Source organism: Grammomys surdaster, unplaced genomic scaffold (genome assembly GCF_004785775.1).
Source record: "Grammomys surdaster isolate TR1022 unplaced genomic scaffold, NIH_TR_1.0 124069, whole genome shotgun sequence".
In the NCBI taxonomy this organism is placed as follows: Eukaryota; Metazoa; Chordata; class Mammalia; order Rodentia; family Muridae; genus Grammomys; species Grammomys surdaster.
Window position 1 is genome coordinate 15,149 of NW_021619170.1, and position 12,903 is coordinate 28,051.

General features: G+C 42.8%; 1 gene segment (V, D, J or C); it reads right to left on the minus strand.

Annotated features, from left to right (window-relative positions):
* Nucleotides 1-1,192: 1,192 nt before the first annotated feature.
* Nucleotides 1,193-1,771, minus strand: LOC114636438. The segment is given in 2 exon segments: nt 1,193-1,509; nt 1,687-1,771. Coding segments are annotated over 2 exon segments (366 nt in total).
* Nucleotides 1,772-12,903: the final 11,132 nt, after the last annotated feature.

Consider the following 12,903-nt stretch of genomic DNA (forward strand, 5'->3'; position numbering starts at 1 on the left):
TCAGAGCCTGATGACTTCTCCTTAAGATCTTCTGCATGGCTGACTCTCTCAACTTCTCATCAAAATATCATAAGTTACATATTCATATAACTAAACCAGGTGTTCCTTAGGTGCTTCTGATTACTGACCCTGCCTTCTACTCTCTCTTGACGTAGCTATTGTCTTCAGAAGTGAAGAACCCCTTTAAAATGCCCATTTTTACTATTGGGTTTCATATGGTTTTTTGCCATATTCTGCCAACAGGAAATCTGTTTCAGCCTCTTATGGAACAATTCAAAATTAGAGAGTTGGGGGGAATATTAATGTAGAAGGTGAAGGGAATGGCAACTCCATAAAAAGAACAATAGTATCAACTAACCTGACCGTCTTCGAGCTCCTAGAGGCTAAGTCATCAACCAAAGAACATTCATGGGCTGGTCTGTGAACCCTCGCACATATACAGTAGAAGACTGCCTTGTCTAGCCTCAGGGACAGAGGATGCACCTAATCCTGTAGAGACTTGATGCACCAGGGAAGGGGGAGGATGATGGGGATTGGTGAGGTGGGGGTGGTTGGGCAGGGAAGTATCCTCTCAGAAAGGAGAATTGGAGGGCAGACATGGAAAGGGCAGCATTTGGAATGAAAACAAATAAAATAATTTGATAAAAAAATTAAGCATGCCTATAATAAACAAAATTAATAAATTGCTATGGTCATGGTGTCTTTCCACAGCAATAGAAGTGTGACAAATCATGACCCCTCCCAGAAAAAAACTCACACCCAAACACCATATTTTCTTTCTCTTTTAAGCTGGCATTTCCTCAATGATCTCAATCGAATGAAAATATTTTTCACCCTTAAGGCACAGGGAAAACTTACATCCCATTTGGGTATCTGGATTCCAGCAATGTACAGGCAAAATGCTGATTCCATTCAGAGATGAAATGGGAAAAATTAAGAGAAGTGCCTGCTACATTTGCCTACAATAAACAAAACAAAAAATGAGAAAAAATAAACACAGGCAAAACAGATTGTTTGAAAACAGCACTGGAGAACAGTAGAACATTATAAAGACAGTTATCCAAAGATGCAAATGACATTTTAAAGCTAACACCCTGTGTGGACTACTGTAATCAAACCTCTGGCCACATTTTATCTCTAGGACGAAGTAGCTAGGCCTTAAGAAGTCAGAGGATTTTTGTTCCAGTCTGTGTCACTGTGTGGAAGGGGAACTATCTGACTGCTGGCAGTAATAAGTGGCAGCATCTTCAGCCTCCATGGTGCTGATTGTGAGAGAGTAAGAGGTACCAGACCCACTGCCACTGAAGCGATTTGGAACTCCAGAAGCCAGATTGGATGTTCTATAAATCCAGAGTTTGGGGGAAGTGCTTGACTTCTGCTGGTACCAGTGCAAGTAACGGGAACTTATACTTGAACTGGCACTGCAGGTCATGGTGACCGTCTCCCCTGGAGATGCAGTGATAATTGTTGGAGACTGAGTGAGTACAATTTCTCCACTGGACACTGTGACTAGAAAAAAATAACATAGAGAGAAAGAGAGATTAGTAGAAATAGACACACAAAAATTATTTTATACCACCAATATTTAGAAGAAACAAAAAGAGAAAAGGTGTATTTTAAGCTTAAATTCCCAAGGGAAAAGAATTTTGGTTAGATTCTGAGCTGAGAAACACTGCCCTCTCTTACCTGTGACACTGACTAGCAGAAAGCTGAAAATCTGGACCCTAAAATCCATTGTGTGTTTGGTTTTTGGTCTCTGGGTAATTACTGCTATTCTCGTAGGTACAACACTTTAAAACAACTGTGAGGTATTTGTGGTTTCTGAAGATGAAGTATGCAAATATCAAGATTACTCTAGGCAGTTCTTGGCTCATAAACACATGATCTGTGAACTAAGGCAAACCAGGTTAATCAGGGAAAATATCTACTTATCTGTAGTCACGACACTGATAAAAAAGAAAGTATCTGTTTCCTCTTTCCTTCTTTTTAGGGAGAAAAGCTTTGTCCTACAGTATTACCTATATATTTCCCTAAAGGCAAGATTAATTTGATCTACTAAACGAGGGATATTCAACTGAGTAGTTTGAGGTATATTTTATTTCCATAATAAAGTTGTATCTTTGGTGACTGTTTATGATGATCACAGAAAACATTATATGTTCTTGTTTTACTGAATACTGCTAATAAGATACCTCACCTATTCATTCCAATCTGTTTAGATGATCATTCCCATAAAGCTAACAGAAAAATAGCCTCCAAATATGATTTGGAGCCCAGGTGTTCTCAGAGACATTTCTGCACTTGTCAAGCAAGTTCTGATGCAATCCCAAGAGGAAACAAAAAATAGCTCTTGAAGAAAAATCAATGGAAAAAAAGTTCTTCTTGATTTAAGAGAATATGGGCTAGAGATTCATGATGATGCACTCATCTAAAATGACTCTGAACTATCACCATTCTCAGTATGCATTGTGCTATGAAACTGTTTAGTTCATGTTCTGTTTATTGTCTGGGAATATCAGAGAGCACTTTACAAAAAATTATATTTTAGTTATTAAAGTTTGGCAGGAAATGAGTATGCTAATTCATGTCTAAGTTTGATCAACATTATACTTACAGCAAAAACTGAGGGAATGGGGATGACTTGCATGAGGGGGTACTGGGAAGAGAGAGAGAGGGTTGATATAGTGTTGTAAAGTGAATAAAAATATTTATAAAATAGGTTATTTTTTCTGAGATAAATTTTCAATTATCTTCATATAACTTTGAAATTAGCACAAACATGCTTCATCATGGCTATGTCTCTACAGCTCTCTTAAGAATGATTTCTTATTCTGCCCTTTATGGAAGACTCTGTGATCAGATAGGCATATTGAGAACTACTGACCCATGTATTGTTGAATTCAAATTAATGATTAAGCATGTCTTTCTGAGCACACAATACTAACTAAATGGCTCCTCTTCCTTTCAAAAAACACATGGTCTCATCTTTCATTGTATTTAGTAGCTAGTTGCTAGTTTTACTCTGGTTACTTAAGAATGAAAAAATCTTCAATTATTTTTTGGGGGAATATGTGTTTTATATTTCAACAGTTAAGGACACTAAATCATCCTTGAGGTTATAGAGTACATATATATTTTATACTAGTTGATGGATTTTGTTATGAATAAAGGAAAAGATGTCTCCATCACTGTCCCACTAAATCTGAAATTAATGTTGGATTCTCAAGAAATCTCAAAAAAAATAATTTTGTCTCTAATCTATTGAAATAGAAGGATTTCTAATCTTTTTTAGATTTATTTATTTTATTCTGTTTTTATCTGTAGTTGACCTACATGAATGTATATTCCTAGCAGGCATGTTTGATACCCAAGTAAGTCAGAAGAGGGCTTCAAATATCCTAGTATTGGAGTAATGAGTTACTATACGCCATTATTTAAATATCGCCAATTGAGACCAGGTATTCCCCAAAAGCATCAAATGCACTTAAACTCAAAAAAAACCTCCTGAAACTCCAGAAATAGCCAATCTTCAAGTCTTACTAACTCAGTTTTCTCCAAGAACTCTTGGTATTATGAGTACAATGACTGTTATTCAAACCAGGCAGAGATTGGAGGTCTCCTTGTGACAAGTGGATCATAGCTTGGAAACTTCTTGTTTCCTTTCTTTTTAAAATTTAATTTTATTAATTAATTTTTCTTTACTTACTCACTTTACATCTGACTTACATCCTCGTCCTGCTCCCCCGTCCTAAAAATCTTCCACCAGTAACCTTTGCCTTCTCCTCTAAGCAGGTGGGTGCTCTTTAGGTATTCCACCCACCCTGGCACTTTAAGACTTTGCATGGTATGTACTCACTTATAAGTGGATATTAGCATTAAAATATAGGTACCATATTACAGTCTACAGACCCAAATAAGCAAAATAATAAGGAGGGTCCAATGCAGAAATATTGAATCTTAATTGGGTGGAGGAATAAATAATCATAAGGGGCGGGAATGGGAAAGGAGGGGAAGGGGAATGGAATGGTCATTCTGGATCACATGTTGGGAAGAATGGGAGAGATGACAAGATGCCATGAAAATGAATTGAATTCTACAACTGACAGGGATGAGAAGGTAGCAGGCATCTCTAGGACTACACAGAAACCTGGAATAAGGGAGGTGTCCAAGAATCAATGCGGGGTGACCTTAGCTGTGTGTCACTACATTAGGGATATGAAGAGCCCACCTCCCTTAGATAGACAGGAAACCTAATGGAGCAATAGAGACATCAACCCACTAATGAAACATTCAACCCAAAATTTATCCTGTCTTGAGGTATTTCAGGGACAGGGGAGGGATTAGAGTCCTGGAGAATAGCCAAAAAATAACTGACCCAGCTAGAGATACCCCATGGCAATCACCAAATCTTAACCATATTAATGATACTTTATTATGCTTGTAGACAGGGGCATGTTGTCCTCTGAGAGGCTCCACTAAGCAGTGGACTGAGTCAGATACAGACACCCACAGCCAAACAGTGGATGGAATGTGGGAACTCTTGTGGAAGAATAGGAAGGATTGCAGGACACCACAGGGATAGGAAATCCACAGTAAGACCAAGAAAACCAACTAACCTGGACTCTCGGGGTACTCAGAGACTGAACAACCAACTGAAGAACATACAGTGACTATACAAAGCCTTTCTGCTCGTATGTAGCTGATGTGCAGCTTAACCTTCATATGGGTCCTGAATGACTTCTTGTTTTCTTTTCTTTATGTAGTTAAAGCTCTAATGCTGGTGATGTTAACTGAAAAGAAATGTGATTGTGCTGCCATCTACTGTTAAGATAGCCAAAATGAAGGCAAGGTTGTATGATGCCTATTTTGGTAGTATAAAAAAAAACCCTGCATTCAAAGGGATGCATGCCAAGTAGTAGTGTGTTTAGGGGAAAAAATGTACTTTGACAAATGGAGGGATTCTTTACTTCCAGTGATTATAGTCAAAATGAAAACTAATGTTCACACAGTCAGAATATTCACATATATATCACATTTTATGTCATTATGAAATGAAAAAGATAGGTATTACCTTTTCTCTATTTTACAGTGAGGTTACAGATAGATAAATCAATATAGAATTTACTTATGGTAATGATGGTACCAAGTCATTTAATATAAAGCCATTATATAACAAACTGTAGAATATCCAATGAAGTTTTAAAAGGGTAAAACACTGTGTTTTGATCTCGTGATATGTGGGGCAGTGGGCTATGAGAAAGCCAGAAAGCTTGGTAGAAATCTTCGAAGCCCCGGAAACCTCGGCCTGGAAAGGGTCACAGGACGGGAGGTTGCTTCAGAATTCCCACGCTGATGGCCCTCTTAGCTTCCACTTCCCACAAAGAGACCCGTGACTCTTATCACGTAGGATAGCACCTCCATGCAAATAAGGCATCCTCAAACACCCAAGCCAAACCAATAGGGGCTACCTGTTCTTTCCCCGAAACTGTATATATATAATTCCAGAGCTCACATTAAAGTACTACTGCTGTGTGGTGCAAGGTCTCCTGCTGTCGGAGTGTTTTCGCGTTTCCTCGCCAGTCGCCAGTCGCGCACTTCAAAGGACAACGCTCTCCTCTCCCCTTAGCGAAAGAGCAAGCTGAACTAAAAGAGCTGAGACACTTTTCTTCCGTGGGCTCTCATGAGCGACTCCCGGAAAGAGAGAATTAAAAGAGCTGATAACACTTTCTCGCTTTCGGGGGCTGGGACGGAGGTCCCGCTCCGGTTTTCGGGCGACCAGAGGCCGCTGTGGAGCGAGCCCTGCCCCGTCGGCTGCTGAAGGCCCTGGGCCGGCTCCGCTGGTTCCTTCCACGCCCCCGACCCCGGAGGCCGCTTGCCCACCCCTGCTGGCCCGGCCTGGAGCTGACGCCAGCCGCCGCCGCCGCCGCCGACCCCGGTATCCTGCAGCGGTCCCGTCAGCCCGCGATCCCTAGGCGCGAGCACTGCACCACAGTGATAATGTGACTGCTTTTGAGTTATAGATTCTGGCTACTGCGCAGAATCAAGGAAGAGTAGTGATACCACATACCATAGTATAGAAAATGGTAAATACTTTTAATTCTTGCATTTTGAAATCAGGTTTCCATTGAAAAAGCAATATTTTCGTGGCCTTAAATGTGGAAAATGTTACTCACCTGAACCACCAAATATACTATCAGTACATCAAGAAAGATGATATTGAATATTTCTTTCATTTCAACACCAACTGACCATGTTCTGTATAGGCCTCACTTAGATTCCCTGCTATTTTTCAATTATTACAGAGGAGATAGATTGCTTGAACTCACGCAGCATCCCAGCTCAATTTCAAGTGGATTAAGGACCTCCATCTAAAACCAGCCACAATGAAACTAATAGAAGAGAAACTGGGAAAAAGCCTGGAACACATAGGCAACAGGGAAAAAGTTCCTGAACAGAACACCAATGGCCTGTGCTCTAAGATCAAGAATTGACAAACGGGACCTCATAAAGCTGCAAAGTTTCTGTAAAGCAAAGGACACAGTCAAAAGGACAGAGTGGCAACCAACAGATTGGGAAAAGATCTTCACCAACCCTACATCTGATAAAGGGCTAATATCCAAGGTATACAAAGAACTGAAGAAATTAGACTCTAGACAATCAAGGAACCCTATTAAAAAATGGAGCACAGAGCTGAACAAAGAATTCTCAACTGAGGAAGCTCGAATGGTTGAGAACCACCTAAAGAAGTGTTCAGCATCACTAGTCATCAGGGAAATGCAAATGAAAACAACACTGAGATTCCACCTCACACCAGTCAGAATGGCTAAGATCAAAAACAGAGGTGACAGCACATGTTGGCGAGGATGTGGAGAAAGAGGAACACTCCTCCACTGTTGGTGGGATTGTAAACTGGTACAACCACTTTGGAAGGCAGTCTGGCAGTATCTCAGAAAATTGAACATAGTGTTACCTGGGGACCCAGCTATACCACTCCTGGGCATATACCCAAAAGAAGTTTCAACATACAACAGGGACACATGCTCCACCATGTTCATAGCAGCCTTATTTATAATAGCCAGAAGTTAGAAAGAACCCAGATGCCCTTCGACAGAAGAATGGATGCAGAAAATGTGATACATTTATACAATGGAGCACTACTCAGCTATTAAAAACAATGAGTTCATGAAATTCCTAGGTAAATGGATGGAGCTGGAAAATATCATCTTGAGTGAGATGACCCAATCTCAAAAGAACATACATGGTATGCACTCACTGATAAGTGGATATTAGCCCAAAAGCTCACAATTTCTAAGAAACTACATATAGACCACATAAAACTCACATAGAAGAAGGAAGACCAAAGTATGAATGTGTTGGTCCTTTCTAGAAGGAGTATCAAAAGTTTCAACCAGAGTTCCCAAAGTCTAAACCACCAGCCAGAGAGCACAAAGGGAGGGACTCATGTACTTGTATAGGGAATTGAGGGTGACCTTGTTAGACTTCAGTGAAAGTGGAGGGCTATGGTCCCCGAAAGTTTGGATCACATACTGTGTGGGAATTCGAGAGCAGGGAGATGGGACTGGGAGGATGTTTGGAGCACACCGTCACAAAAATTAGGAGGAGGGGGTATGGGATAAGGGGTTTTGGGGGAGAATGAGAAAGGAGATAACATTGAAAGGTAAATACATATAATATCCAATAAAAAGCCCACACAGATAAAGGGTCTAAAAAAAAAGAGAGAGAGAGATGGAGAGAGCTTACTTATTTTAAATTAATTTCAGTAGTTTCTAGGAGTTGCTAATTGGCTAAGATCCTATTTTAAGTTCTCCACAAAAGAATTTAAATCTCTGTTCAATATTCTCAAGAGAGAGGTAAACCCTAATTTCCTCAACAGTTAATTGACAAAAGAGAGGTAATCTCACAAAAAGTAGAAAAATCTATTTCTAATCGATATATTACATAGTCTGATTAATTGTCAGTGGTGCTATAAAAGTCCTTTGACCAAAGATTATTAATATAGATTTATATATCCTTAAATAAGGTCTTCATGACTCTCTGAGTGTGGAAGGAGCGACTGTTGCCGCTTCTGCCCTGATTTTACAAGAACTATGAAAATTTGGCTTTAAAAAAAAAAGAGGGGGAACAGTACCCCCTCAGAAGGTGTCCCCCTGAAATACTCTCTATCATGCCTTGTTCACTTTTATCTCTCTAAAGCTGAAAGCTCATGGCAAATCTCTTGCTGACCATGTTGGTGACCTCTGGCACCACCAAGACCAACCAAACTTTGCCACAGCTATGGGGAAGGACCCTCTTCCCCTTAAAGGGAATGGCCCAGACCCAGTTACCTTATGGAGTTGAGGACTGATATGCCTGTCCAATACCACAGAAGGCACAGCTAACCGGCAACCAAAAAGATTAACGAAAAAAATAGATACCCCCACAAAGCCAGGCCCAACCATAAATACGATGAATAACAATTTACATCCAGGGAAGAGAAATCTCCCTGAGAATCCCCTTCTTTTTTCTTTCCAGGTAAAAATGAATCACCCATGATGCCTGCTGTTAGAAGTTCTAATCCAGAAGTGCCAGAAGCCAGGACCCTAGCCCTTACCCTCACCCCCTACCTTTCCCCAACTGCACAATGTCCCCTGAAGCTTGGCAACTGCAAGATCCTGCTTGGCAACTGCAGATAGACTCAAAGCAGTGTACCATATCTTCTGAAGAATAGCAGGGAGACCATAACTCAAGCAGTGTACCATATCTTCTGAAGAATAGTAGGTTGCGGTCCTCCTCGCCCCCACAAATAACTAGGATCCGCCAGTCGGGTCAAGTGGCGCCCAGATGTGGGACTCGAGGCATGGACCCCTCCGGACGGACCCTCATTGAGAGGACGTGCGCACGACATCAAGATTGAGTGAGACAGAGATCATTGCCCGCGACCTGTCATCCTCGAAACCAGGTTGATTCTGTCATCAAGAAGACGGTTGAAGTTCATTACCATCAGTTGAAAATTGAAGAGGATCCAGAAGTGACTCTGCAGGAGACTTGTAGAGAGCCGCGGTGAGTGGTGACAGTATTCGCCATTACAAGATGGCGCTGGCATCCGGTGCTCTCCCAAGTTTACAGGGGAACTGCACATGTGCAAGTGGTGAACGCGTACCAAATCACAGCCCATCCCGGGGTGTAATATGCGTTCCTGAGCAACCAGCCAATCAGAAATGAACACGCCGCTCCAGGGTGTATATAAGCAGTGCCTTTTCGGGGCCCGGGGTCTTCCTCTTCACATTGCAATAAACGCTTGCTGCAGAAGGATCCTGGTGTCCGCTTGCGTTCTTGCTGGCGAGATGATTGCGCGGGTCACAGCTGGTGCCGAAACCCGGGAACCCACCATCGCCGGGGCCGAGGAGACCCCCGTTCACGGGGAGGATTCAGAACTGCAGGACGAAGGTAAACTCTGAGAGGTATGTTTGGTCATGATCTATCTCATCTCTCTCCCCAATTACTAGGTGCTGTAGAGGCTCTCGTTGTCGTTGTGGCAGCGCTCATTCTCTTCCTTTTGGTTTTGTTTTGTTCCCACCGATTTTCTTGTTAAATTCTGCCATCATTGGGCACGGATAGTCGGACGTAGATAAGGTGCGGTGCCCCTCCCCATGTGGCACATTCTCTTGTAGATAAGAGAGCAACATGGGAGCTTTGCATTAGGTGATCACGGCGCTTCAGTCGCTCTTGTGACAGCATGAATTAAAAGTCTCTACAAAAATGTTAGAGGGGTTTGTGAAGGAGGTCGACCGCGTGGCGCCCTGGTATATATGCTCAGGGTCGCTAACGCTCGCCTCCTGGGACAAATTGGAAGGCGATTTAATTAGGGAACAACAGAATGGAAAATTGAAGCCTGAGACTCGGCCGCTGTGGAGGCTAGTAAGATCGTGCCTACAAGATGAGAAATGCTGCCCAACTATCGTGGCAGGTCAGGGTGTGCTAGAGGAGTTACAAGACAGCATGTGAGAAACAGAGCGGGATAAGTGGTTAGGAGCTCAGAAAGAAAAAGGAAAAGGCATGCCTAAGAAAAAAGACCCTTCCAAAGACACTCAGTCTGCGGAAGCAAAAGATAAGGGAAAGGACGCCCTGGGAGAGAAGCGCACGAAGGGAGAAGAGGCCTCAGAAAGGAAATCTTTTTATCTGGAAAAAGGAACTGGAGGCCTTGGGGCTTGATAGCTCTGAGTCAGAGGAACTAAGTCCCTCCAAGGAAGAGGACTTAGATGTAGAATCAGCCCGCTATGAGGAGGAAAGATACCATCCAGATGGGCGGCCGCCACCACCGAATCGAAAGCAAAAGAAGGCGCGAAATAGGAATCGTGCGGCTCCCCGGCCTGCGGTGATCTCCCAGGCAGCAGTTCCGGCCATAGTCCCCAGTGCTCCTCCGCCCTACGCGGACGAGTGCTGTTCTGACTCCTTCCTTTCAAAGGAAGATAAGAGAAAGATGTTACAAGCCTTTCCGGTGTTTGAGGCTGCAGAGGGAGGTCGCATCCAAGCACCGGAAGAATATACCCCATTAAAGAACTTGCTGAATCAGTTCAGACGTATTGGTTTGATGCCAATTTCACAGTCATGCAGCTCGATAGACTTGCCTCTATGGCAATGACTCCGAATGACTGGCAAAATACAGTAAAAGCTGACCTCCCTAACATGGGACAATATATGGAGTGGAAAGCCTTGTGGCATGATGCTTCTCAGACACAGGCAAAAGCCAACGTTAACGCAGAAGGCAATCAACGGCAATAGACATTTGACCTGCTAACAGGGCAGGGACAGTTTGTTAATGATCAGAAAAACTATGATTGGGGAGCATACGGCCAGGTCTCCGCTGCTGCTATTAAAGCATGGAAAGCCCTCTCAAAGAAGGGGGAGGCTGGGGGAAATTTAACGAAAATATTGAAAGGCCCCCAAGAGCCATTCTCAGACTTTGTGGCTAGAATGACAGAAGCAGCAGGAAGAATTTTTGGAGACCTGGAGCGAGTTAAACCACTGATAGAACAACTGGTGTATGAAAATGCTTCACCATAATGCAAGGCAGTAATTACCCCTAGAAGAAGCAAAGAGTTGACAGATTGGATAAAGGTCTGCCGAGGACTTTTAGGCCCACTGACCAATGATGGCCTCGCAGCAGCTATTTTGCAAAGCCAAAACCGCTCAAGTCCTGGCAGCCGTAAAGTATGCTATAACTGTGGCAAACCGGGTCATTTGAAATGAGAGTGTCGTGTTTCCATTCAAAAAAGAACCCCAGGGCTTTGTACCAAATGCAGGAAAGGTTATGACTGGGCTAATGAGTGTCACTCAGTCAGAGATATTCAAGGAAAGCTTATGCAACATGATTCCCCACCATCAGGAAGAGATGAAGGTACTCTAGAAAACGGGTTTCTGGGCCCCAGGTCCCAGGGCCCCAAAAAATATGGGACACAAGCCTGCAGCAGGGGGACACCTCTAGCTGCAGAGCTACAAGAGGCTCCGCAGGATTGGACCTCCGTTCCACCTCCCAATTCTTACTAATGCCACATGTGGGCACGCAGCTTGTCTCAGTTGATTTCAAAGGTCCCCTGCCTGAGGGAAGTGCCGGCCTTTTTCTAGGTCGCTCCTCTCTAACATTGAAAGGGCTTGTGGTTCACCCTGGAGTGATAGACCAAGATTATACAGGGGAACTTCAGGTTCTCTGTTCTTGTACACAAGGCATATTTTCTATTTCCCCTGGGGATAGGATTGCTCAATTGGTTATTCTCCCAAGTTTGCATGACTGTTTCCCATCAACTGGGGTGCCTAGAGGCGCCAATGGGTTTGGTTCTTCAGGAACTGACTTCGCTCACTTGGTAGTTGATCTTAAAACTAGACCCACTTTACAACTAATGATAGAGGGGAAGAATTTTGTAGGAATTTTAGACACAGGAGCTGATAAAAGTATTATTTCCTCCAACTGTTGGCCTAAGGCGTGGCCTGTTACACAATCATCCCACTCCTTACAAGGGTTGGGATATGAGGCTAGCCCTGCAGTCAGTTCACGCTCCTTGACTTGGCAGACACCAGAGGGTCAGACAGGAAACTTTATACCTTATGTGCTCCCTCTCCCCGTTAACCTCTGGGGAAGAGACATTTTGCAAGACTTGGGACTGACATTGACTAATGAGTATTCACAACAAGCCATAGAAATTATGAAAAGGATGGGATATAAGGAAGGAAAGGGCCTTGGCAGAAAAGAACAAGGAAGATTAAACCCAGTCTCACAAGAAAGTAATACAGGAAGACAAGGTCTGGGTTTTCACTAGTTGCCATTGAGGGCTCTATGCCCATACCCTGGCTTACGGAGGAGGCCGTGTGGCCCTTATCCTCTGAAAAATTGGAGGTCGCTACTAAATTAATTGAAAAGCAAGTTAAAAATGGCCATTTAGAACCCTCTACTTCCCCTTGGAATACGTCTATTTTTGTCATAAAAAAGAAATCAGGAAAATGGAGACTTCTCCATGATTTAAGAGCCATTAATGTGCAGATGCGATTGTTTGGTTTGGTGCAAAGAGGTTTACCCTTGCTTTCTGCCTTACCCAGACAATGGAGGATAATAATTATAGATATTAAAGACTGCTTCATCTCCATTCCCCTACACCCACAAGACAGACAGAAATTGGCATTTACATTACCTGCTATTAATCACCTGAGCCTGATAAGAGATATCATTGGAAAGTTTTGCCTTAAGGCATGGCCAATAGTCCTACTATGTGTCAACTATATGTACAAATGGCCCTTGAACCCGTTAGGAAACAATTTCCTTCCCTGCTCTTGATTCATTATATGGATGATATTCTTATGTGCCATAAAGAGTTGACCATTTTGCAGAGCTCGTACCCTTTATTAATTGCT